At 39.2% G+C, this 23,337-nt stretch overlaps 1 protein-coding gene across 6 annotated transcripts in view; it reads right to left on the minus strand.

Moving 5' to 3' along the window:
- The window catches only part of LOC306908161 (uncharacterized protein), a 63,504-nt gene extending 40,247 nt beyond the window's left edge, over positions 1–23,257 (minus strand). For 3 of the 6 annotated variants that reach the window (XR_013787981.1, XM_079480783.1, XM_079480787.1), the window contains exons 1-4: positions 22,222–23,257; positions 6,511–6,591; positions 2,656–6,346; positions 395–427 (exon numbers count right to left, since the gene is read on the minus strand). Coding sequence is in view for 5 of the 6 variants with exons in the window: in XM_079480783.1 (XP_079336909.1) it covers positions 395–427; positions 2,656–5,579 (2,957 nt within the window). In the remaining variant the exon portion in view is untranslated. The remainder of the gene's footprint in view (positions 1–394; positions 428–2,655; positions 6,347–6,510; positions 6,592–22,221) is intronic. The other 3 variants (XM_079480784.1, XM_079480785.1, XM_079480786.1) reach the window with 3 other exon arrangements.
- Between the last annotated feature and the right edge of the window lie 80 nt (positions 23,258–23,337).

Below are 23,337 nucleotides of genomic sequence, written 5' to 3' on the forward strand. Positions count from 1 at the left end.
TCAGACGTCAGCAGTTCCTCTCATTCAACTCCATCTGGCTCTCTTCCAATTTGTAATGTCCATTCTTGCACACCCCTGATCAATTGCCAGTGAAATCAAGTCCCGCCCGACATTTTTCCTCATTGAACATAATGTTTCACTGTAAAACAGGTCTGATTTTGTGAGTAAATGGGTTATTGACTCTCGTCGAGACGTCATGCATGCAAACAGACCAATTAGTGACCTTCCCATGAACTATCACAACATCCACCGTCCAGACTACTTTATCACTGTGCCGCGCTCCACTAAAATGACGTCACGTAAAACCGAGACATGACCACAGAATGGTAAAGTTCACGTGATGTAAAATTAAGGAAAAGATCACCAGACGTGAAGTATCTGTCATCATACTCACCCATGTTGTTCCAAACCTGCGTGACACTGATGTCTGTGGAATACAAAAAAAGATGTTTGCAAAAATTAGGTCCTGTGAAGCCACACAACACGCCATCATGCAATGTATGGTTTCAAGGAACCATGTTTTTTACAACATGGCGGTAAAGTTTCAATAAACCTATGACGTGAAGGTGAATAAAAGATGACGGATTATGTGGGGTGAAATGTGAAGTGTAATTATTTCAAAAGTGTGAAAGTTTGCATGGGGACTTCATGCTTGTTCAATAAAAACCCAGAGATTCCCTCCTCTGTAGACAGAGTTGTGTATCTCGTGAGCTCTGTCCCACTTCAGCATACTGTAAATACCCTCACGCAAGCAAGAAAATGCCCCGATGTAGGCCATGGTTTCATCTAGTCCTGTCTATCTATGTTCTGCTGCTCATTTTAAAAACGGTGATAAAATCTATGCGATCAATCAAAATCAAAATAAGAATTAACCAATGTTTAACTATATTTCAAAGGAAGTATTGGTTGGGAAATAACTTAAGCTTCAGGTAAAAGATCTAATCACCTTTTTGTTTCATTTACGTTCAAGTTTTCTCCATTAAAGTCATTGTACTTGTATTGACCACACAGAATTTGAGTTTTTCCAGGATGGTCGCTTAGTAAATGCCTGGATGACTTGCTCCTTGAAGACATTTGGCAACGTCAAAATCATTTCAATCAAACTAACTAAAGTGTGCTGATCCTCAGGCTGACAGTAACGCAGTCGGCCAATGTCAATGTTCAGAACCTGTCTAAAATAAAATACTTTTGCCAGAGAGCAGGTCAATGCATTTCACTTTAGTTTGAAATACAAAAACAATGACTTTCTCTAACAAAGTAAAATATGCTTCTTAAAATCTTCTTAAAGAACAGATCAGATGTATGGTAAATAAATGCTACAAATAAATCCACTCTTTGAATGCTATTTTCTGCTGATTAAAGATTTGCTATCAATTATAGATGTGAAGCTTAGACAAGACACCAATCAAAAACAAAGTAAAAGCCTTTAAGTGCCAAACATCATATCTGAGATGTGAGCGCAAGGTTTGGTCCATCATTAGTATGCCACATATATCCATTTTAAGACATTTAAGCCTTTTGCTTTTAATCTTCACATTTTAATTATTGTAAAAGATTTCAGCGGCACTAATCTTTCAGAATCTCTCTCATCAGGAGGCACTGAACATCACTACAAACACACGGCATGAATTCACAACTGCAGTTATATTTTGTACCAAAACCTGCAACTGATTCACTTACCAGAGATGAAAAATGCACCAAAACAATGCACAATAAAGTCACAGTAAGAGCAAACACGCATCACTTCTATGTAAAATCAATCGAGACCCAAGCGACTAGTTTGCAGGTATGAAGTATTTAAGGTTGAAATTACATTGAAAATAGGTCATTTTGCTGATTAAATCAGCACAGACTCTTTTGCTGATCTCCATAGAGTTTTTTGGCTGTGATTCCCGATTAGCATAAATCCGGGTGCTAAACAATGCAGAAAATAAATTCTTATGAGATCTCCACCAACAATACCAACAAACTAAATAACCATCATACTTGTATTTAATTTATGATCCTCATTATGCCTTTGCACCGTAATGACGTACATTTGTTATTCAATTCTATCAACTTTGAAGCAAGCTGTGAGAGGCCACTGAACGTTTCTTCATAGTCCATGGCCCTTGAACAGCTGACGGCTGATAATAAGGATAACCGTTTTGTTAGTATCAATTTATTAATAACTTGACAGATCTACACATGCTTACTAAAACCCTGCCAAATAAGCTCTCACGGTTCATGTTTTAAACAAAAAGAAAACGAACAACTCCCTGAGCTGTGCATGTCAGAATATGGCACAGACATTATAACATTTAACTTGCTTCCACACGTCCTACTTCACAGTAGAAGTTGTTGGCATATTCTCCAAAGTCTACAGAGATCTGGAAATACTTTCATGCTAAAAACAATCAGACCTCTCAGTGATGAGTGGACAGATGGGAGGGATTGTTCACAAACTTTCACAGCTAGCACCGCCGGAACACACTTAGGATAATCAGCACAGGATTATGGGCAAAGCAGAGGGTTGGAACAATTTCCTGCTGTTTATTTCTCACTTATTTCCTTATTCTAGCAGGCACCGAAAGAAGAAGCGAACGTTCTTTAACACACTTGACATCACCAACACAATATGCTTTAGCGTTCACATTCTCTCACATCATCACTCACCCATCTCGCTCTGCCTCCTTCTTCTCCAGATCCTGAATGACGTCCAGCAAAACCTTGATGGTGTTCTGGCTGGTCTCCAACACCCCCTCCAGGCTGTGCAGCTGAGACTGCAGAGTCCCAATGTCGTACAGAGGGCCGTTCGGGCCGAAAAGTTTCTCTTTTGCCTTTGCCAGGTCCAGCTTACACTTCGCCCCAGACATGAGCCCCCCCAGAAGTTCCTGCACCTGTCGCAGGGTGTCTGCTTGGCCCTCCGCTGGTCCGAGGGGGGCCTGAGGGTTCGGCCCTGCAGCAGAAGGCAGATGGTTGGCGTTGGACTGGGATTCTGTGCCTAGAATTGCTTGCCGGCTGCCTAAACAGGTGGGTTTCACCATAGCTCTCACTTTACTTTTGGGAGGGATAGGAGGAGGGATTTCATTTGTTCTTGCTTCACACTTTGACTTTGTCGTCTCAGCTTTCGCTTTGTCTTCTTCAGTGTTGTTGCCATCCACCTTTGCGACAGAAGGCTTGCAGGGCTGTCCTGGAGTTGAGGAACCCTCTTTGCGTGGAGTGTAGGGAGGTGGAGGAGGAGGTGGGGGAGGAAGCATAAACTCTCTCCTGTCTCGTCTGTCCTGAGTGCTGCAGAAGGCCTGAGCAGGGAGGGGCCTTGCCCCCGTGTTCGAGTACAGCAGAGCAGTCTGGGGAGGACAGGCATAAGGAGGTAAGGAATGCCTGAAATTGGGAAGCACAGTTTCCTGGGGTACACCAGTGTACGTTACGGCCTCACGTGAGGAGAGAACGGGTGACATGTTTTGTGGAAATGACTTGGAGTGCGGTACAGTTTGAGGCGGGGTCTTGAAGTTTTGCACAATTTGAGGGGGGTTGCCACAAGAAGCTGCACTTTGCACAGCAGCGTTGCAGTGTGCCAATGTTTGCACTGCACCTGGTGCGGGTTGGGTGGACGGGCTGCAAATAAGAACGGGGAGCGAAGGGGTTAGTTGAGTTCTGGCATTTTGTGGATCTAAAATGCAATGCACTGCAGTTTGTGAGATAGGAATGATGTGTGTCACACCCGGAATGGAGGTCTTCAAGTGTGAGTACTGAGGGCCTGGAGGAAATGACATCACACTGTGAAGAAGGCTTTGTGTGGGAACTTTATTAGACAGCATAGGTTCTTTATCAGAACTTGCGGGCGCAGCGGATTTGTCTTTAACACAGTATGGTACGGACTGTATTGGAGGTGGAATTATGGATTGGTTTGGCGTTGGGTTGTGTGTAGTCACCGTAGTGGTTTTTATATTTTGTATATCTGGGATGCAGTAGGGTGCAGGAAGCGATGGAGCAGGGACCTTACTGTTTGGCACAGATTGTGTTGGAGACACTGACGAGGGCACAAGTTGGATCGGGGTGTTATAGCATGCCATTGGTTTTGTTAGAGTCTTTTGGCGAGGGTGTGCAAAACTGAATGAGGCGTCAACAACAGATGCTTCTTGAGAAAAGGAAGGATCGTTTTTGCCAATATTACTGAAGCGTTCGTCCAATATCTGGCAACCAGGGCTGGATTTCACAGGGTTTACTGGTTCTGTACGAGATTCTGAAATGCAGCAGGACTCAGGTACTGGATGAGTCTTACAATTTGTCACAGTTTGAACAGCAGGAGTGTAACAATGCACTGAAGTTTCACTGAGAGACGTGCTTGACTGCCCATGTGTTGAGGATAATGTGACTTGAGTTGTAGAAAAGCACAAAGTTTGGGATACAGTAGGGGTCAAACTACAGTGCTCTGCTTGTGTCAAAGAGGGTGAAACGGCCTGTGTTGGACAACATTGTGTTGGTACATTTGGAGTTTCTTTGGGAGTGGATAAAGTTTGAGGGGCTTGCACAGCAGGTGGGGCTGCTGTTTGAGATGACAAAGTGTCTGTGTGGTCTGAGAAGGTTTGGATATTTGCATCGCAGCTTGGTTCAGACTGTGTGGAAGAAACACTACACTGAACATGAAGTATATTGGGGGTGGAGGAGCGGTGTAAAGGTACATTTGAAGTTCTGTGTGCCACAACTTTAGATTGGGTTTCCTTGGATTGTTTAGACTGTAGGTGTTTTCCGTCAGTAGTTTCAGATGGGCACATACAAGGAGGCTCAGGTTTCCCAGGATCACTTGCAGCTCTGTTTAACAATTTCCTCCTCCCTCTCCTTCGAGAGTGTTTGTGCGATGGCTGGCGTTGTGTTGTTGTATCCAAAGATGCAGTTCGATTGTCCTCAGTTTTCTGGCACCTTGATTGCTCTGCAGGGTAATTATGTTGTCCAGGGTCTCTCTGGTGTGATCTACGAGGTGGAAAGTAGACTCGTGCAGTCAGCTCATCAGAAGAGTCTTCATCATCCCATCTTTCCCCCACTCCATCCCCAAAACTGTGACTGCGAGTCTGTGTGGCTGAAAGCGAGGGAGGTTTTTGCAAACTGGGTGAGGTTTGGATGGCTGTACTCCTGCATGGCTGACTTGGCAGTGGCAGTGTGAGAGAACACGGATGTGTCGGGACCCAGCAGCGTCTGGTGGGCCCAGGGGTGAGTGGATGCGGCGGAGCTCTCTTCAGAAACGCTGTCACTGCACCTATAGTCTTTTCCATGTCCCCACGGACCGATCCCACTAGAGAGGGTCCATTCATCAACTCCTTTTGCCAGTTCGGAACCTCCGTAGGGCTCTTACTCCTAACTTTGTTGTTTTTGTCATGTGACTCGTCATCCTCCAAATCTTTAAAGCGCACCTGCTGCGTGCGGTTTCGTCTGCGTCTAAGCCTGCTTTCGATATCCGGAGAGTTCCGGTTGAGTAGCACAGAGCGCACAGTTACGGTGGGGGCGGTTTTGTCTGGGTTGCCATTGCTTTGGTTGTGAACAGTTGGCAAAATGTTGGGCTCTTTGCTCACCATGTTATCTGAGAGAACTTTACGAACCATAGATGTAAATACAAATTTCACTTGGTATTTGTCTATTTCCACAAAGCGAATGCAAATTAAGCTTTCATTCGATTAAAAAAAGTTGTTACAGCACACGCCGAACATGATAAACGTTGCAGTACCAAAAAACTCAAAACAGACCAGCCGATGACAGAAGAGCATGTGACTGGTCCTGTCCCCTGGTCACATGACTGAGGGTTTTTGTAGGATGTCTCTGTGGTAATCCTGTCAGAGATGATGTTGATTTTGGCACAAAGAGTTTTTCTTTAAAAGCAAGAGAAGGACGAGGTGTATCCTGAGCATCAACCCCATTAGTCCACAGGGGCACTTAAATTCTCTCTGCGAGCGCAGGTGAAGATGGCAGAGACACCCTCTGAGCAGAGGTGGTACACACTCTGACACTCATTGTGCAAGTCCAGAACAGAATGAAACTTTGGCAGGGGTAGCTCGTGAGTACGTTGTAAAACTCTGCATCATGGTTTCATGGCCAAGAAGATTTAAAAAAATCTGAGCTCTCACGATGTTCATCTGCAGTAATAATTTGTTCCAAAAATATCCAGACAAATAAAACCTGAATGGGAGACAGTTTTTAGGCTGACCCGAGAGAAAATGTCCCAACATCTTTAATGTCCCACTTTTCCATTCGAATTTGTCCACCGTCCTCGCTAGGGTAGCGCATCTTGAGAAGATAAAGCTAGACCATACATCTCTTCTCCCTCACATTTGTCCTTGAGATTGCGTCTCTGCGTTCACCTCATCCTTATCTTCTGAAAGAAAAAGACATACTGTACAGAAAGGTACCTAAACCATAGCATATATTTTAGATAAAATATGCATTAATAAAAAACACCGATTCACATTAGTTTCGCCAGACATATACAAAATAACACATTTAAACGTCCAGATACAAAACATCTTTGAAAATACTTACAAACCTAAACAGGATCCATCTGGAATCAGCTTCTTCAAAAGTTCTCTTCAAGAATCAATCCTTCAGTCCCACTTCCATGGCCTGCAAAGGAACAGTATAAGAATTGTAGTTCAGGGTCAAATGTGTGCAGAGACAGGCATCGAGAGTAGTTTTAGTATGTCGGTAGCTTTAGGACTGGTGTTTAACTCGGTGCGGTGGCAGGTTAAGAGATATTCAGTGCCAGAGAGTGACAACTCTAATTAACTTGGCGTGTCTTTAGGCACCCCCCCGGCAAATGATGGCTGAAAGCCGGAGGGGTTTCTCAGCACACTACATCACGCTGTCAGGAAGCAGGCTATGCATCCTCTCTGTGATCAGACAATCACGGTCTGTTGAGTCATGACGGGACGTTAAACGTCCGTGTCTTGTACACGCATTTGCGAAGTGTAACTTTGCCCCATTGTGAAAAACGACCTTATTAAATCTGTTCCCAGAACAACTACTGTAATACTAGACATTTTCAAAAAGGAAAATTTGGGCCTCTATTATGAGTGATTTTCTGTACCAAAAGTATTAGCTTGATGCGCTACAGTTGTTAAGTTATGTTGACGAGATACCAACTTACTGATTAAAACATACTGCACATCGTACTGCCTAGACATAAAGTGAAACAGTACACTCTTAAGAAAATGCTTAGGTATTTTCATACTGTTCATTAACCGAGAAAATGTGTATATTTCACCCCACGCAGCATTTTCAGTTGAAACAATAGAGTTATTTTACAACCCAATGGATGGGTTTGTCATTTTTTGAACCAACGCTGGATTGAATAATCGAACGGTTTTAGTGTGTAAGCATTATTCAATGCTATACATTACAAACAGAAGTATGCCACATACACTTTATTACATGTTCAATTCAATTTTGTGCAGTCCAGATTTAAATAACGTATATTACTTACAGTTTACTTACACCACCAGCATAAGATGAATGAATAGTTTAAATTGTTTTATTTGATCATTTTGAGTTCGTTTACAATAATTCTAAAATGTGGAGAAAATCTAGATAATGAATGAATGTGTTTCCCTTTTAAACTGTAACAAAAAAACAAGAATACCATGAAAAGCACAAAGACCGCTTGGAGCTCCTTGAACGTCCTTGAACTCCGCCAACAGCTAGGTTAGAACAGATCACACTCTGCATCTCAAAGTCCATCTCTCAGCTGCAAGTCTTCAGGTAAAAATCATATTTGAGCTCCTAAAAAGTCCAACCTGATCCATCAGTCGCCTCCATGCCGCCCGAGTATAGACACACAGTTTACATCAGTTAAGGATGTAACAAACTTAAACCAAAACGTTCACGAGAAATATAACTGCCTTCAAGCCAGTAACTAGCTAAGACTAAAGATGAAAAAGTGTTTAATCATCATTCAGTTTAATGGCCTAAAAAGTTCAACAAACAAAACAGTCCAAACAAATCATTAAAGAACAAATCTATTCCAGAGAGCACGTCCAGACTGGTAGAATTTGAGCTACGCGTGTTATTTAAATGCAAGCCTAAAGCAGGGATCATGAGACACAGCTTGGGAAGGTTGAGGTGAAACACCCAACCAAGAACAGCCAGAACCCTCTCTGTTCTCATCTTGCTTGCAAACAGCTTTTTTATTTTCTACAAAGCACGATTCAGCTGCATGCAGGTGGTAAATACTGACATGGATGCTGAATGGAGAAATCTGCTTTTGCAGTATGTCCTCCAACAATATATAATCACTGTGAGCTTTCAATGAAAACCTTTAGCTGTCGTTCGGTGCAACCACATAAACTTCAGCAGTGTTCCATGGTGTGGGTGTATTAGCATTTATAATGCGTTCACTCAGCGTAAATAAGTTATGAATATATTTGAATACGTATTTTCAGAAACACACCTGGAGATGTTAACCGCTGTCAGCCGCGGCCACATGCAAGGTCAATTAATGCTGGAAATGAAATTACGACCGGACACCGTTGCTTGATAATATCAATTGTCTTTCACTTCCCTCGCCAATTCAGTGGAAGATGGAGGAAAAGTCCTAGTAGGAAAGACACAACGAGCGATTACAAGAAAGCTCTGGACGCAATAAAGCGACGGAAATAAAGAGCAATTATCCGGCGTGTCTGTAAGTTGTTCCCCTCAAGAGAAGTCAATTATTTAATGAAGCCCTGAATTGGAAGAATCATTTGCATAACTGGAAAATTTAATTAGGGAACAATTGGATGTTTTAGCCTGTTTGGGGATGAAGTGCGGGACTCTCGATTAAAATTCAGAGGGCAGGTGGAATCGTGGGACGGTAGAACAACTTTTTATTCCTACAAAGACGAAAAAGGGTAAAACAACCACTGAAATGCTATTTAATAATTCATTGCCTTTGAGATCTTATTATTACAGAATCGGTTTCACAAGCATGCCTCTCAATATCACCTTATAGCTTTATTCAGATGGGACTACATTACCCATATGAGGTACTGAAACTTTTCGGTTTCACGTATTACAAATATGCTTTTTTCTCACAAAATCGTGGTTAAAAATGATGATGCAACGGAGTGTCGTGAACTCAAAAGCACATTTGTGATCGAACACTAAAAGACCGAAGGATACCAATCGTTTGTGTATTACTTTTTAAAAAAAATATGTATTCGTGTTGACCATCAGTCCTCTACTACAATCAATTTGTTACCTGGTGTGCCATTGCTAACTTCAAAAAAAAAAAAAGTATTTATTAGAGCATAAGTCTTGTTCATTTTAAAGATTTTTGTGATGCACAACCTTCCTTGACACCCACATTCAGATAACAGACATGACCATTAAGCCAATCACATCTCGGCGCACAAAATGACAGAAGTCTTACTTTAAAAGCCGCAACTCAAACGTCACAAACCTAATCCTGTCAGATCTGTATGAGCACATATCAGATGGAATTTCAAATCTGACATCAATCCTAATAACACAGAGTTGAGATAGCATATGTTGTTATATTGCTGCATGAAGCACAACGCCGGGGGGCAGCTTTATTGAGAAAGAACCGAGACGGACAAGCGATCCTGACACGGTTGTCAAAGACATCTTGACGCAGGACTGTTTGGTCCGATAATCTATTCGTGTCTCAGGAAGCTACATGGCACTCTCGTTTTTAAACCGAAGCCTGGATGAGGCCGTCTTTTTCATTCAGGTGCTTACGTACATATTTGGGCGGATGACCTGACATGTCATTTTCTGTCCTAATTCTTTTCCTTTATCTTATCATTTGGCTATCCAGCAAAAATAACTTAAAGGCCCCCTTATCCAGAAAATGCACATTTGAATGTTGTTTGAACAAATCTGTGTGTCAGTAGTGTGTGTACAGGACCACCCCAGAATGATGAAAGACCACCCCATTAATATCTTTCAGCCCCAATAAACCTCAACTATTTCTTACTGTCAGTAACTTGATGTCGCATCGATTGAGCCCTCCCTATGACTGCTGATGGACTCATCATGTTGTACACCGTCCGCCATTGTTTTTACGCTGGACTACTTACAGTGAGCAACAAGAATGTTTTGTAAACAAACGATGTGTTTTTTTGTTGGATTCAAGACTGAACATACTGCAAGTCTTCATTTACTCCCGACATCGAGCCTCTGATGATGCTGTGGATACGTTTCTCAACGTAATGTGCAGAAGACATCAGGTTGAATCACTTTACACCGGGATGCTTTACAAACGAATGCTTGTAAAATGCTGCATTCATAACAGGTCATGTTTTAAGCTTTTAAACATCGTCACTTAAAGAAAAAGCATGTTTTCAGTTTTTATAGATATGATGCGTTTATCATGTTCACTTTTACTTATAAGAGCAATGTGTCGGATTTGAATACATAACACGTTTGTGCATACACTCAGAAAACAGCGTGCTCGGTTTATAAACAAACAACGCGTTGGCATTTAAAGAGAGACACACCGAAACATGTTTGGGGACATGTAGGGCACAGAATTATAAAAGATCAGTGGTGTATTTTGAGCTGAAACTAAGGGCTAGATTAGGGGGCCTAAAAAATAAAATCCGGATACTGCGCCCACCATTGTGTCTTATGGCATCCCTTGCAAGGACTTCAGATGATGCCAGCTCCGGACTAAAAACTGATCCCTAATTGTTTATTTAAATTTTTTTATTTGTTTGTTTTATATTGTGTCTTCGTGTGAAGCTGATTTGCAAAAGGTAGTTGTGTGAAGTGTGAATAGCGCTATCCAAATAAAAGTGAATTTCATTGAAACGTGAACAAAATGAAAGATAAAACAAAATAAAAATGAAAGCTGAAATGAAAATACAATTGAGAAATAAAACAAACAAACAAAAAAAGATTAAAATATATACAAAATGTAATATTGTTCAAAGAATGATCAATGCATTTCTAATCTCACTTAGAGATCCTTTCAAATGACCCAAACAGGAACATTAGTCAATGTTTTAGCTTCTAATTATTCGTTTCAAGACAACTATGTACTAAAAACTAAAAAGTTTGAAGATAAGATAACAATGAATAGAAGTATAGTATAGAAGAAAATTAATGTTGTCGAAATAATCCAATAATGGATCCACAACAACAACAAAAAGTGGCATGGATTGAAATGGGTTTTTTAAAGGCTAATTCAACAAACACCAACAATGCAAACTAACAAACGCCAACAAACTTCCACACCAACATTCGAAATAGTTTTTGACGCTGATTCAACAAATGCAAAAAGGGGGTTCAGACGGACCCAACAATCAGTGTGCTACACAATTCACATTCTTCAACAGAAAAAGAAAATCATGGCGAAAGCAACTAGCATTTTTAGTTGACAATAGTGTTGCTTAAACACCCTTTAAGAATCCACGAGTTAAGGCAGCATATGTTGCCATCCAGCAATGTGAAGCAAATCTCCTCGGGATAACGTTATTGAGAAACAACCGAGACAACAGCCACGGCATCTCCGAGACATTGGTTTCAGGTTCGAGCAGGAAACACTGCAGTAATCTGCTTGGCACACTGAGAAAAGACGCTCGGGGCGTCTGTCTTTTTAATTTAGGTATTCTTCCCTTCAATTATATATTTATTTACTTGCTATTTGTGTATCGCAGGAAGCATCGCTCTTAACGGTATCGTGTCAGTTAGTCACGGCAGAGGCTTGATTATTAGGATTACTGATGATTACCGTGATGCCTGAGAGGAGAGTTGCAGCCTTCAGGCTCGTGTTCCACTAGCACAACCTCCTCCTCATCTTCATCCCGTGGCGCATCAGCGCTCTGATGGGATCGGCTGTGACACGACAAGCCTCTGGATGTGCATTGACGGAGCATCAGCGACAGAGCGGGACGATACAGGACGGCATCCGTTCCAGAATGCCTGGGCATACGGTACCAATGCATAAGGGGCGGTTTCTTTAAATAAAGTGTGCTGTTAATGTAGAGGGCCTGGGTAACAGCAAAATAAAGCCAGAAGGGATGAAGGCAGTGCTGTGATCGGCCGATTACCGTGTCAGGTACGGCCACCAATTGTGCTAAAATGAATTTCTTACTTTTTTGTCTTGTTTTCTATTACACATAAAAATCCTTCAATCAAGATGAATGTTTTTTATTTATTTGACAAGGAAAATGACCCAGGAAACAAACTGTGACCTTTATGACAGAAACGATATACAATTAAGTAAGTTTATGTTTAAAACAAGCATGGGGTAAGTAAAATGAACCGGCAGACAAACTTACTTATAAGTCTTGTTTTATGAAAGAAAATCCTTTCCTTGATTTAAGATGTTTGTACTAGAAAACAAGACTAAAATGCTCCGTGAGAAATTAACCTTCAGTCAGTTCACCCAAAACAACAAATTCTGTCACCGTTTATTCCCTCTCATATCATTCAAAATCTGTACGTGACTGTCAAACACAAAAGAAGATATTTTGAAAAATGTGAAATTTGTGTGCTGTGCATATAACGGAAGTCAATGTGGTTTTGTTTTGTTTGATTATCAACGTTCTGCAGAACAAAGAAACTCATGCGAGTTTTGAACGACATTACGGTGAATAAGTGATCAACGAATCTTCAAATTGTGGTGAACAATCTATAAAATAAATAGTATTGATAGCTTTTTTTCCTATATTTATTTAGAACATTAAACGTCAGAAGCATCAAAAAGATGACCTTAGCTAACCGCCTTAGACGTTAGATGCCACAAACAACAAATCCACATTTTGTTTTTAAACGAACAATCATGTTAAATCATCGAGTTCACCCACTCAGTGTGGACACGTAGCTAGCTCTCCGGAGCACAGCGTCTCTCAAGTGCTAATGAAAAAACAACTTTCTCATCAGACTTTGGGATATATTATACACCTGTGCGTCTTGTTTCCTCATTACCGTCATAAGCAGTGATACAGCGTCTCCCTCATGTATTTAATCTGCTGTGATGATAATTCCACATTATTAGGTGAGGGAGATCGTGACCCACCCCGCTGCTTGTGTTCGGAGCAGATCCGATCACGCTACAGCTCATAACCTGGATTTCATAGCGAGAGCTGCGGATTCACGCATCCTCCGGGATCTCTACGTGTGTTTTTGGCACTCGACTCTCTCTGGTGAAAGAAGCTACAACAGGCACTCGTCTCTCCAGCGTATCTATTCAATTTGTGCTTCATTGGCGTGAGAAAAACATCACTTGTGTCGCCGGTATTTACAGAAGAGCGTGCAAAACTAAAACACAATACATTTAACAAAATAAAAAATAAATGGACGGTCAGAACAGAAGGGAAAAAAAGAATAAAGAGAAGGCCTCAAAATCTGTGAGCTGGTACATCGATGCGGTAAAAAAACGGAGCAAATGAGATCTCCATGATTTACGTTTCACTTTCTATCACAGATTTCATCCTTCCAATGCTTTTCTTGCTACTAACATATTCCAGCCTCTCTCTCTCTCTGTGTGGAAAGAGATTTACAGTGACAGTTTAATGAATATAGCATTTCTTAATGCTCTCTGTGTCCTAGTAGCAGGAACGTTGACCCCGGTCCCCCAACGTCCCCCCCCACGCGTATTCCAAGTGTCGGCCCCCCTACACCCACCTTAGCCCTAAATGAATCCTAACTCAAACATATCATTGTTGGTAAAGATTTCGCACGACTCCCGTGAGACACGGATGTGCAGAAATCTCTCTGCGTCTCACTTAAAGCTGTAGTTTAATAGCCTCGCTCGTAAAAATATGCTTCATAATTCGGGGGCGGAAAAATATGCTGATCTCAGAGCTGTATATGGTGCACGAGTGGGTGGAATAACCAAAATCTTAAATCCCAATGAATATATACTGCATACATTATATGTCGTTGCAGTTATTTCTCCTTAAATGCATGTTAAACATCTGCCTAGTCTATCCTATGATCTTTAATGTTGTTTTTAATAAAGCACAATAATGCTGGACATCACTTTTGGACACGATTCATTTTTCTGGATCGAGCGACTGACTTTAGACGTAACGTTAAGGCTGTAGTATAGTTCCCTTTTTAATTACGGGAGGGACGGGTACAGTTTATGTGACGCAAATTTCGTCATCAGAATAGTACGCGCGTACTGTAAATATTGTTAGCTTGTGTATGGAGTACATGCATGCGCATTACTTTTCTTGCAGTAATTGGTTTTACCATCAGGTGGAAACCTTGTCCTTGGACCATCGAAAAAAGAAGTACGCCACAGGCTTTACGCAATGTAATGTAATCTAACGTATGATTTGAGCTTGTCAAGCTATTTGTTTAAGAATAAAATCTAACCAGGTTTATGTTGTCGTCAGTTTGATTCTAGTTAAGCTGGTGGTCCATCTTGGTGGTCATTGTGGTAAAAAAAATGACGCTAGTTAAGGCCAATTTACCTGGCGGGTAAACCAGCACTCTATGATTTTAAAACACATGAAGTTGACTTACAAGGATTGAAGCAGGTTTAAAGCTCTTTTAATGAAAAATACCTTCAGAAGATTTTCTGGGCGATCACTGGTGTTCTTTAAAATCAATGACGCTCTCTAGACTGAAAGCCGCCCAACGCATTCTGTCTGGATTTTACAATAAATAAAATGACAACACCGATATATCACGGTACAAACGGTATGACAGAATCTCTAGCGGCTGATATATTTCTATTGTCATAGATAGATAAAGTCATACCGCCATTAACTTCCACCATATGTCTGGATATGAGAAACGGCAACAAATACAGATGAAAGTCGTTTGAAGACAGAAAAAATAGGAATCTTCATCAAGATTCTCCTGGCGGAGAGACAGGAGTGTATTTCAGTCTCAAAGCAAACATCTAATATTCAGTGCTAAAACTCTCGGTTAATACTGCATTACAGTCATTCATTCATGAAGAAGGCTTTGAATAGCGCTGGGAGAGTGAAGGCGGCGCTGCAGATAGGATTGTTATGTAAAAGTGTGTCAGATTGGATTGGTGAAGCATGGTTAACTCTACCGGACACGACCGTGCAAGCCGAGAGAGAGGTAGACGCGGCGGGATATATTTAGAGAGACACTCAAGTGAAGAGAGACAGGAGGGAGCCAAAGAGAGCAAGACAGCGGGAGGAACCACCAGAATCACCTCACACGGCGCTAAAGATGACGTGCTTGGAGTTAGTGAACTGCGTATGTGTCCGCTGTTGTGTTTTTGGGAAAGTTTTATTTTTAAGAGCAAAGCAAAGTCAGTTTTGGTCACATTACTGTATATTCAAAGTCTGAGATGTAATAGGGAAGGAGATCTTTATAGGCTTTAAAAGATGGTTTGGTAAATTATGGCCATGGGTTAAAACAACCCAACATATGTTAATATATAACCCAGCAGATGGTTCTGTTCATACGTTAAAACAAAGCACATTTTTACTCCAAAATGCTATCAGACATGAACCTATAGGGATAGTCGATGATGTGTGATATCTGCAGATACAGATATTGAAAACTGTCAAACTGTTGATGTTTCTTAACATTTCTATTGAGAGCCAAGAGCATGAAAAATTGCTTTCATCAGCCGATACAGATTATTGGCCGATATTTAAATGCATCTCTACTTTTAATATGATAGGGCTCATATGACACGGCTAAAACAATTATTATCCTTTGTTTTAGATGTAATTCAATGTGTATGCACAATTTAAGGTTTAAAAACGCTGTATTTTCCATCACTTTGTGATTGTGCAATGCGTTTTGATCTATTGCACATCACTGCACTATCACCGCTACAACTTTTGATTTGAATCACGGACGTGAAACCTTGAATTTCGATTCGCTGCTAAAAATGAAGCACCGTGTGTTAAAGCCTTTACAATATGCTCATGACAATGAGATGTTATTATCTACATGAGAAACCATTCTGCGGAGAAACCGTTCTCAACTCTACAGCACAAAGAAACTTGTATCCACCTACTCACGCTCATATGTGAGAGCAGATTTGCATAACAAAGACTGTGGAAACGGGGAACACTAGAAAAGAAGACGGAATAAGAAACAAACGGCCCTCGTATTGACTAGCGAGGTTGCGTTTAGTTTTCAAGAGGCCTTTTCTAAGGGTGAAAAGGTGCGGATCAAACTGCTTTCGCTTGTCAAGAGGATTATTTTAATGTAGAGTTGCAAAAACAAATGTTTTATACTGTACTAGGAAAAATTGGTCACTCAGCAGGACGTTTCAAAGAACCCCGTTATCAAAATACTCCTGAAAGTTTCTGCCTTCTGGAAGATCATTAGTCTTGCCAGCATGTGCAGCTGGCATATACATGCAACTCAGCAGAGAGCATGATGGGAAAGATTTGGGGTTCAATACTTCAACTCTATCAACATGATCTGTGACATTACTACAAGAAACCATTCAACTAGGAAGCTCTTTGGTTTGAAAAATTGTGTGCACACGGATGTTTACAATCCACAAGAGACAATCTACAGGGTTGAAAAAGAAAACATTCTACATTTATTCATCCTCGTGTCATTCCAAACCTGCATGACTTTCTTCAGTAGTACATGAAAGAAGATATATTGAAAACCACAAACAACATGGTATTTTCGTGGTTTTGTGTTTATAATGGAAGCCATTTTTCAAAATATCCACTTCTGTCTTCCACAGAAGAGTTATAAACAGGTGAGGGTGAATAGATGACAACTACATTTTTATTTTGGGTGAACTATCCTTTTGAAAATGTGCAAATAAATTAAAGTAAACCTTGTTTTTGACTATTAATTTTCAGCAAAAACATATTAAAAAGAACCCCTTCACAACATGCGGCTGAATCTAAATCGAATCAACGTTTCGGTCCCATGACCTTCATCGGGTATTTAGAGCTCAGGTTTTAAATACCTGATGAAGGTCATGAGACCAAAGCCGTGTTAATTAAAGTTTGACGTTTTTGGTTCTCTTGACTTTTGGTATTATCTTACATCCTGTTGTGTTGCTGATGTTTTTTTATACCACATGGCAAATAACAGTCATTCAGAATTCCGTCACGTCCCTTTCTGGTATCTTGGCACGTATCAAACCACAGATGCTGTCGATGAAGTTGTGGAACCTTTCTTTACATTTCAAATGCATCATAAAATCCCACCGTCACGTCATCTCCCTCCCGGTACAATCACAATATGCCGGTGTGCTGAAGCGTAAGGTTTAAAACCGTGTCAGCCGATGTCATTATGATTTCCACCTGTCTGATGTATTTTATGTGTTTGTGAACAGCAAGAATGAGAGATGAAGGTCGAGAGAGTAAAGCAACACCCAGAAAAAACCTACATACAGCTGGGAAAAATAAAGAGAGTAAACGAACTATTAAAGACCCGATGGAGGCACAGAGAGAGTGAGAAAGTGACACTTGGATAGTTTCAAAGCTGTGTACAGTGGCACTTCACGACAATGCTTAAGAGAAAGTGAAAACGGCACATACAACATATGAAAAGACGATCCGAGGACAAGCCACACCTGTTAAGGGATTAAAGGAGTAGTTCACCTTCAAAATGAAAATTCTGTCATCATTTACTCACTCGCTTGTCATTACAAACCAGCGTGACTTTCTTTCTTCTGCAGAACACAAACGAAGATATTTTCAAGAATGGGAAGAATTACCCGTTCACTTGAATTGTATTATTTCAGCAGAAGAAAGAAAGTAATGCAGGTTTGTAACGACAAGTGATCGGTCCTAATATGTACAACACGACTGACAAACCAATAAATCACAATGTAATGTCCCCAATACTGGAACTAAATAACAATTCAAAGAACGTTTATGAGGAAATAATAGCCAAGCTTCTTCATTCAACACTCATCTGACTCAACACGGTTGTGTATGAATGTGCGATGTCACTGCCTGTTAGCAAACGCGCTCGGTTACATAATCCATAAACACTGCCTGGTCGAATCAGTATTCCTCCCATTTTTCATGATGCTAAACCACTGACGCATGATATTGTCTTACTGCCTGTTCATTGTGCGAGATCTCAAGGGTTTATTCACAACAAATAAACATTCTGCCGAGTCGGAGATGAAGATCTTGAGATGAAGCTGAAAATCATCTCACGCTCACAATGCCTTCACTACAATTACTGCTGTCTGCCACCGTCAACAGAGAACACGTACAAACATCCGTTTAGGAGAACAACAAAGTGCTTTACAACCAACACACTGAACCGATGTTAAAAGAGGGTTTAGATAACCGTCTGGTCCAATCAGGACTGTGATATCGACACGTGCATTATAAAAACCATTAGTCATGTTTTTTTATCAATTTATATGACAATACGCTGTGAAAACTTTGTAAATATTAATTATTTTTGATGTTTATTTTCTTGTTTGAATACGGTTTTAAATACAGTTACCGTATTAAAATTTAAGTTTTTAATATTTTTTGTAATTGTTTGCCGTATGCATTTGTCCTTGGCCTTTTTCTTTCATAATATAAATATGCCATATAATCGAATCAATTTGATGTCACAGTGCACTTAAGCATCTCGCGATGATGTAATGCTTCTGGATAATAGTCTGCATCAGGGTCGCTTTTAAGTGCTCTAAAAAAAAACGCCATCAATAAAAAAACATTTTTTTCCCCAAAAATTCGACCAAACCAAGGTTAGTTGGAGCATCTTCCTCCGGCCTAACCCAGATGTCTTGGGTAAATGGCCGTGTACGTTCCCTTAATGTTTTGATCGATAAGATTATAAAAACATGCTTATCCCAAATGTTTAATTTGGCCCGTTTGTTTAATTATGTGTTTGGGCCGACTGGAGCACACAGTGATGACCGGCGTCTCAAACACAGCTGCTTAATGACTGGGAACCTCCTTTAGACTCGCGTGGGGACAAATGACCCTAATAAACTAAAGTATCAGCTCTGGATCCTCTATAGCAGGGACCTGGACCCACAACTCTCTGTGTTCGCTTGTGTAGAAAACAAACTGTTAATATTTAAAAAGAAAATTGCCATCACACCACACAACAAGTTTGCATATTAGTCTGTCAACTGCCTGCGTACATACACACGTATACAGTTATTCAACAGTAATGTGAAAGCATGGATAAACAGACTGAATCAAAATCCAGGTTATCACTTGTGCTGGACATTTCCATAGTATATGTAGAATGTGCATTTAAGATGTTGGTGTGACACTACTGCCGGTTTTGCAGACCAGGCTTAGCTTGAGCCAGGACAATGTCTTCGTTAAATTAAGATATTTAAGACACGTATATAAAATGCCTTACTGGTGTGCATCATGAAACAAAACAATGGCACAGAAATATTTCAAGATATGTCAGAGCAAGTTATTTACAGCAAAGGCAGCTCAAACATTTATTCTAGTCTGGGACTAGTCTTAAACCTCGTCTATGAAACCGAGCACATACCTGTGAGTGTGAGGAAGGATGGATAATCGAATATCATAAACATGTTTTTATAATCCCACCAATCACAACATTAAAGGTACGTACACAGCCGCAGATAAATCTCTACTAAACAATGTCAAAAGCTGATTTTAAGAGTTAGTATCCAGCTTTAATTCTCGACTGTAGAATAAATTGTGTCTTAAATAACATGCAGTAAGTGGCTCAAGTAAAACTAAATACAAATACAAATTTATCTTTCACAGATTTTAAAACGTTTTAATATTTTGGTTGTTTAAATTGAGCCGCGGGTCTTCACAGCGGAGAATCACATCACACGTGTTCTCAGGAACATTTATGTACTTGTACTGCTATATCCTCTAATATCTTTATTTTGCGCCAAAACATGCTTGATTTGAACCCTTTCCACTTGCTTCTAACCCGCCAAAGATGCGCTGCATGAAGAACAGCAAACACGTGCTTATTTTAACAACACCAGTGCAGACACACAACAGAAAATAAAATGCAGCAAATATTACAGAATTGATATCCATCAGTCCGTATACGGTTTGTTATATGTCTCCAACCTTTCAAACAGATTTATCTACATATAGCATTAGCATTAGTGTTCAGCATGTAAACAATTGTGACCCTGTGAAACCCCTGAAACTAAAGTCTCATAGACAAACTGATTATTAGACAACAACCATCAAAGATTCATTTCAAGCATTAATTTCACTAAGATATTAGGAATTATTTACTCAATATTGAAGATATTGTTATATTTTCACTGAACATTTTATAATTTTTCTTTTCTGTTTATGATTTTAATTGTTAAAGCATTTTAATTCTTACATTACATCTGCTGTTTGCATGTTGTCAGTAGTTTTTTTATTTATTTACAAATATTAATTATCAAACTTCTATTAAGAGAGCATCCCCTAAAGCCACAGAGATTATACACACATATAACAATATAAAATAAACGGCCTGATGAAAGATCATATCTTATTCAGTATAATATATTTTATACACTATATTCAGTATAATATCTTTTATACACTATATTCAGTATAATATCTTTTATACACTATATTCAGAATAATATCTTTTATACACTATATTCAGAATAATATCTTTTATACACTATATTCAGTATAATATCTTTTATACACTATATTCAGTATAATATCTTTTATACACTATATTCAGTATAATATCTTTTATACACTATATTCAGTATAATATCTTTTATACACTATATTCAGTATAATATCTTTTATACACTATATTCAGTATAATATCTTTTATACACTATATTCAGTATAATATCTTTTATACACTATATTCAGTATAATATCTTTTATACACTATATTCAGTATAATATCTTTTATACACTATATTCAGAATAATATCTTTTATACACTATATTCAGTATAATATCTTTTATACACTATATTCAGTATAATATCTTTTATACACTATATTCAGTATAATATCTTTTATACACTATATTCAGTATAATATCTTTTATACACTATATTCAGTATAATATCTTTTATACACTATATTCAGTATAATATCTTTTATACACTATATTCAGTATAATATCTTTTATACACTATATTCAGAATAATATCTTTTATACACTATATTCAGTATAATATCTTTTATACACTATATTCAGTATAATATCTTTTATACACTATATTCAGTATAATATCTTTTATACACTATATTCAGTATAATATCTTTTATACACTATATTCAGTATAATATCTTTTATACACTATATTCAGTATAATATCTTTTATACACTATATTCAGTATAATATCTTTATACACTTATTCAGAATAATATCTTTTATACACTATATTCAGTATAATATCTTTTATACACTATATTCAGTATAATATCTTTTATACACTATATTCAGTATAATATCTTTTATACACTATATTCAGTATAATATCTTTTATACACTATTTCAGTATAATATCTTTTATACACTATATTCAGTATAATATCTTTTATACACTATATTCAGTATAATATCTTTTATACACTATATTCAGTATAATATCTTTTATACACTATATATTCAGTATAATATCTTTAATACACTATATTCAGTATAATATCTTTTATACACTATATTCAGTATAATATCTTTTATACACTATATTCAGTATAATATCTTTTATACACTATATTCAGTATAATATCTTTTATACACTATATTCAGTATAATATCTTTTATACACTATATTCAGTATAATATCTTTTATACACTATATTCAGTATAATATCTTTTATACACTATATTCAGTATAATATCTTTTATACACTATATTCAGTATAATATCTTTTATACACTATATTCAACTGGGCTACATTTTTTATTTTCCAAACATTGTCCCGGTCCTCCCGTTTGGAATAAATTATGAAGACCGGATCTCTTGGGACTTTACTTGAATATCCCTGATCTAAGGAACTCAGGATAATCTCCACACTTTCAGATAGTTTGCACTTCTGTTGTGTTTTTCGTTCTCTGCTATGAATGTCACAACAAGATTGATTCACACATTGTGTCACAAAACTGGACACCAGACACCACAATGCAACACTTAAACATCTGGACTCATCTACAACCCAACAGAATTCTCTCAAAGATCTCACTTTTATATTTATGTGTATGTGAGGGTAAGAACTGACTCTGCGGTTTTGTTTTAGCGTTCGTGCGCTCTCATCATTTTAGCAAAGCAGCAGCTCAGATCGTCACCATGTGGACCACATAAATCACAGCACCAGCCGAGACAACACGGAAAGACCGTTCCAAAAGCAGTCTCAAAAAAGTTGTACCCACCCTTAAAGTTGCTCTCCGGAAACTCTCCGTCCGATCCGAGCTCGCGTGCAGTTAAGACTTTGTGTTTCAGAAGTCGCTAGAAAGAGGTTGTGTTGTCATCTTCAGGAGGCTGCTGTGATGCCCCAGGTTTCCCGATCCCATCCGACTCGTTCAGCAGCATCTTCACACACCCCCCCCTCCCTGATTCTCACTCTCTCCACTCACAGTCAGTCGGTCGTGATCAAGGCTGAACGGAGCGCCGTCTGCCTCTTTCCAGTGTGTGTGGAGTCCATATGTCCCTCTCTCGACCTCCGCTCAAGAACATCAACTCTGGTGTCTGAGCTCAGAGCATCTGTGTGTGTGTGAGGAGGCAGGGGAGGGAGTGGACAGAGTAAGTGCAAGCGTCGAGCCAACAGCAGCGAATAAACAGAAGGGTTGCAATCCTCTATATTCAATCTCTCTCTCTCCTCTGTTCAGCTTAAAGGAACAGTTCCTCCAAAGGAAAATCCGATCATTATTTACTCAACCTCATGTCACATATTGTTGTTTCTTCTGTGTAAAACAAAAGGAGAGAAAATACATTCAAGGTCTGTTATATAAACGATGACAGACCAGAATAGTCCATCATTTATTCCCCATCATGTCGTTCAAACCTGTATATTTAGAGAAATGCCTCTGTGGTATTGTGTCTGTTCAATGAAGTCAATGAGGGTACAATGTTGTCTGGTTATCATATAAGATATTATATGATAGCGAGGAGAGAGAGAGAGAGAGAGAGAGAGAGAGAGAGAGAGAGACACTAGCCAAAACATTCTTCAAAATACTTTTTTTTTGTGTGTGTTCTGCAGAAGAAGAAGAAAAGTCATACAAGTACAGAATGACATGAGGATGAATAAGTGATGAAAGAAAAAACAATTTCTGTGTGGTTGCACATTTCATCAGCAGTATGTGTGTGTCTGTGTCTGCCTGGACATTTAATTAAAACCAAGATGCCAGGGCTCCACGGGAGACACAGCAGAAGGATGCTGATGATGAGGAGCGTGAGTAGGGGAGGCTGGAGGCTGTAAGGGTCAGAGAGAGATATAGAGAAATAGAGAGAGAGAGCAAAGAGAGAGACAGAGGGAGACAGAGGGAGAG

This window comes from Barbatula barbatula (assembly GCF_947034865.1).
Source record: "Barbatula barbatula genome assembly, chromosome: 2".
Taxonomy (NCBI): Eukaryota; Metazoa; Chordata; class Actinopteri; order Cypriniformes; family Nemacheilidae; genus Barbatula; species Barbatula barbatula.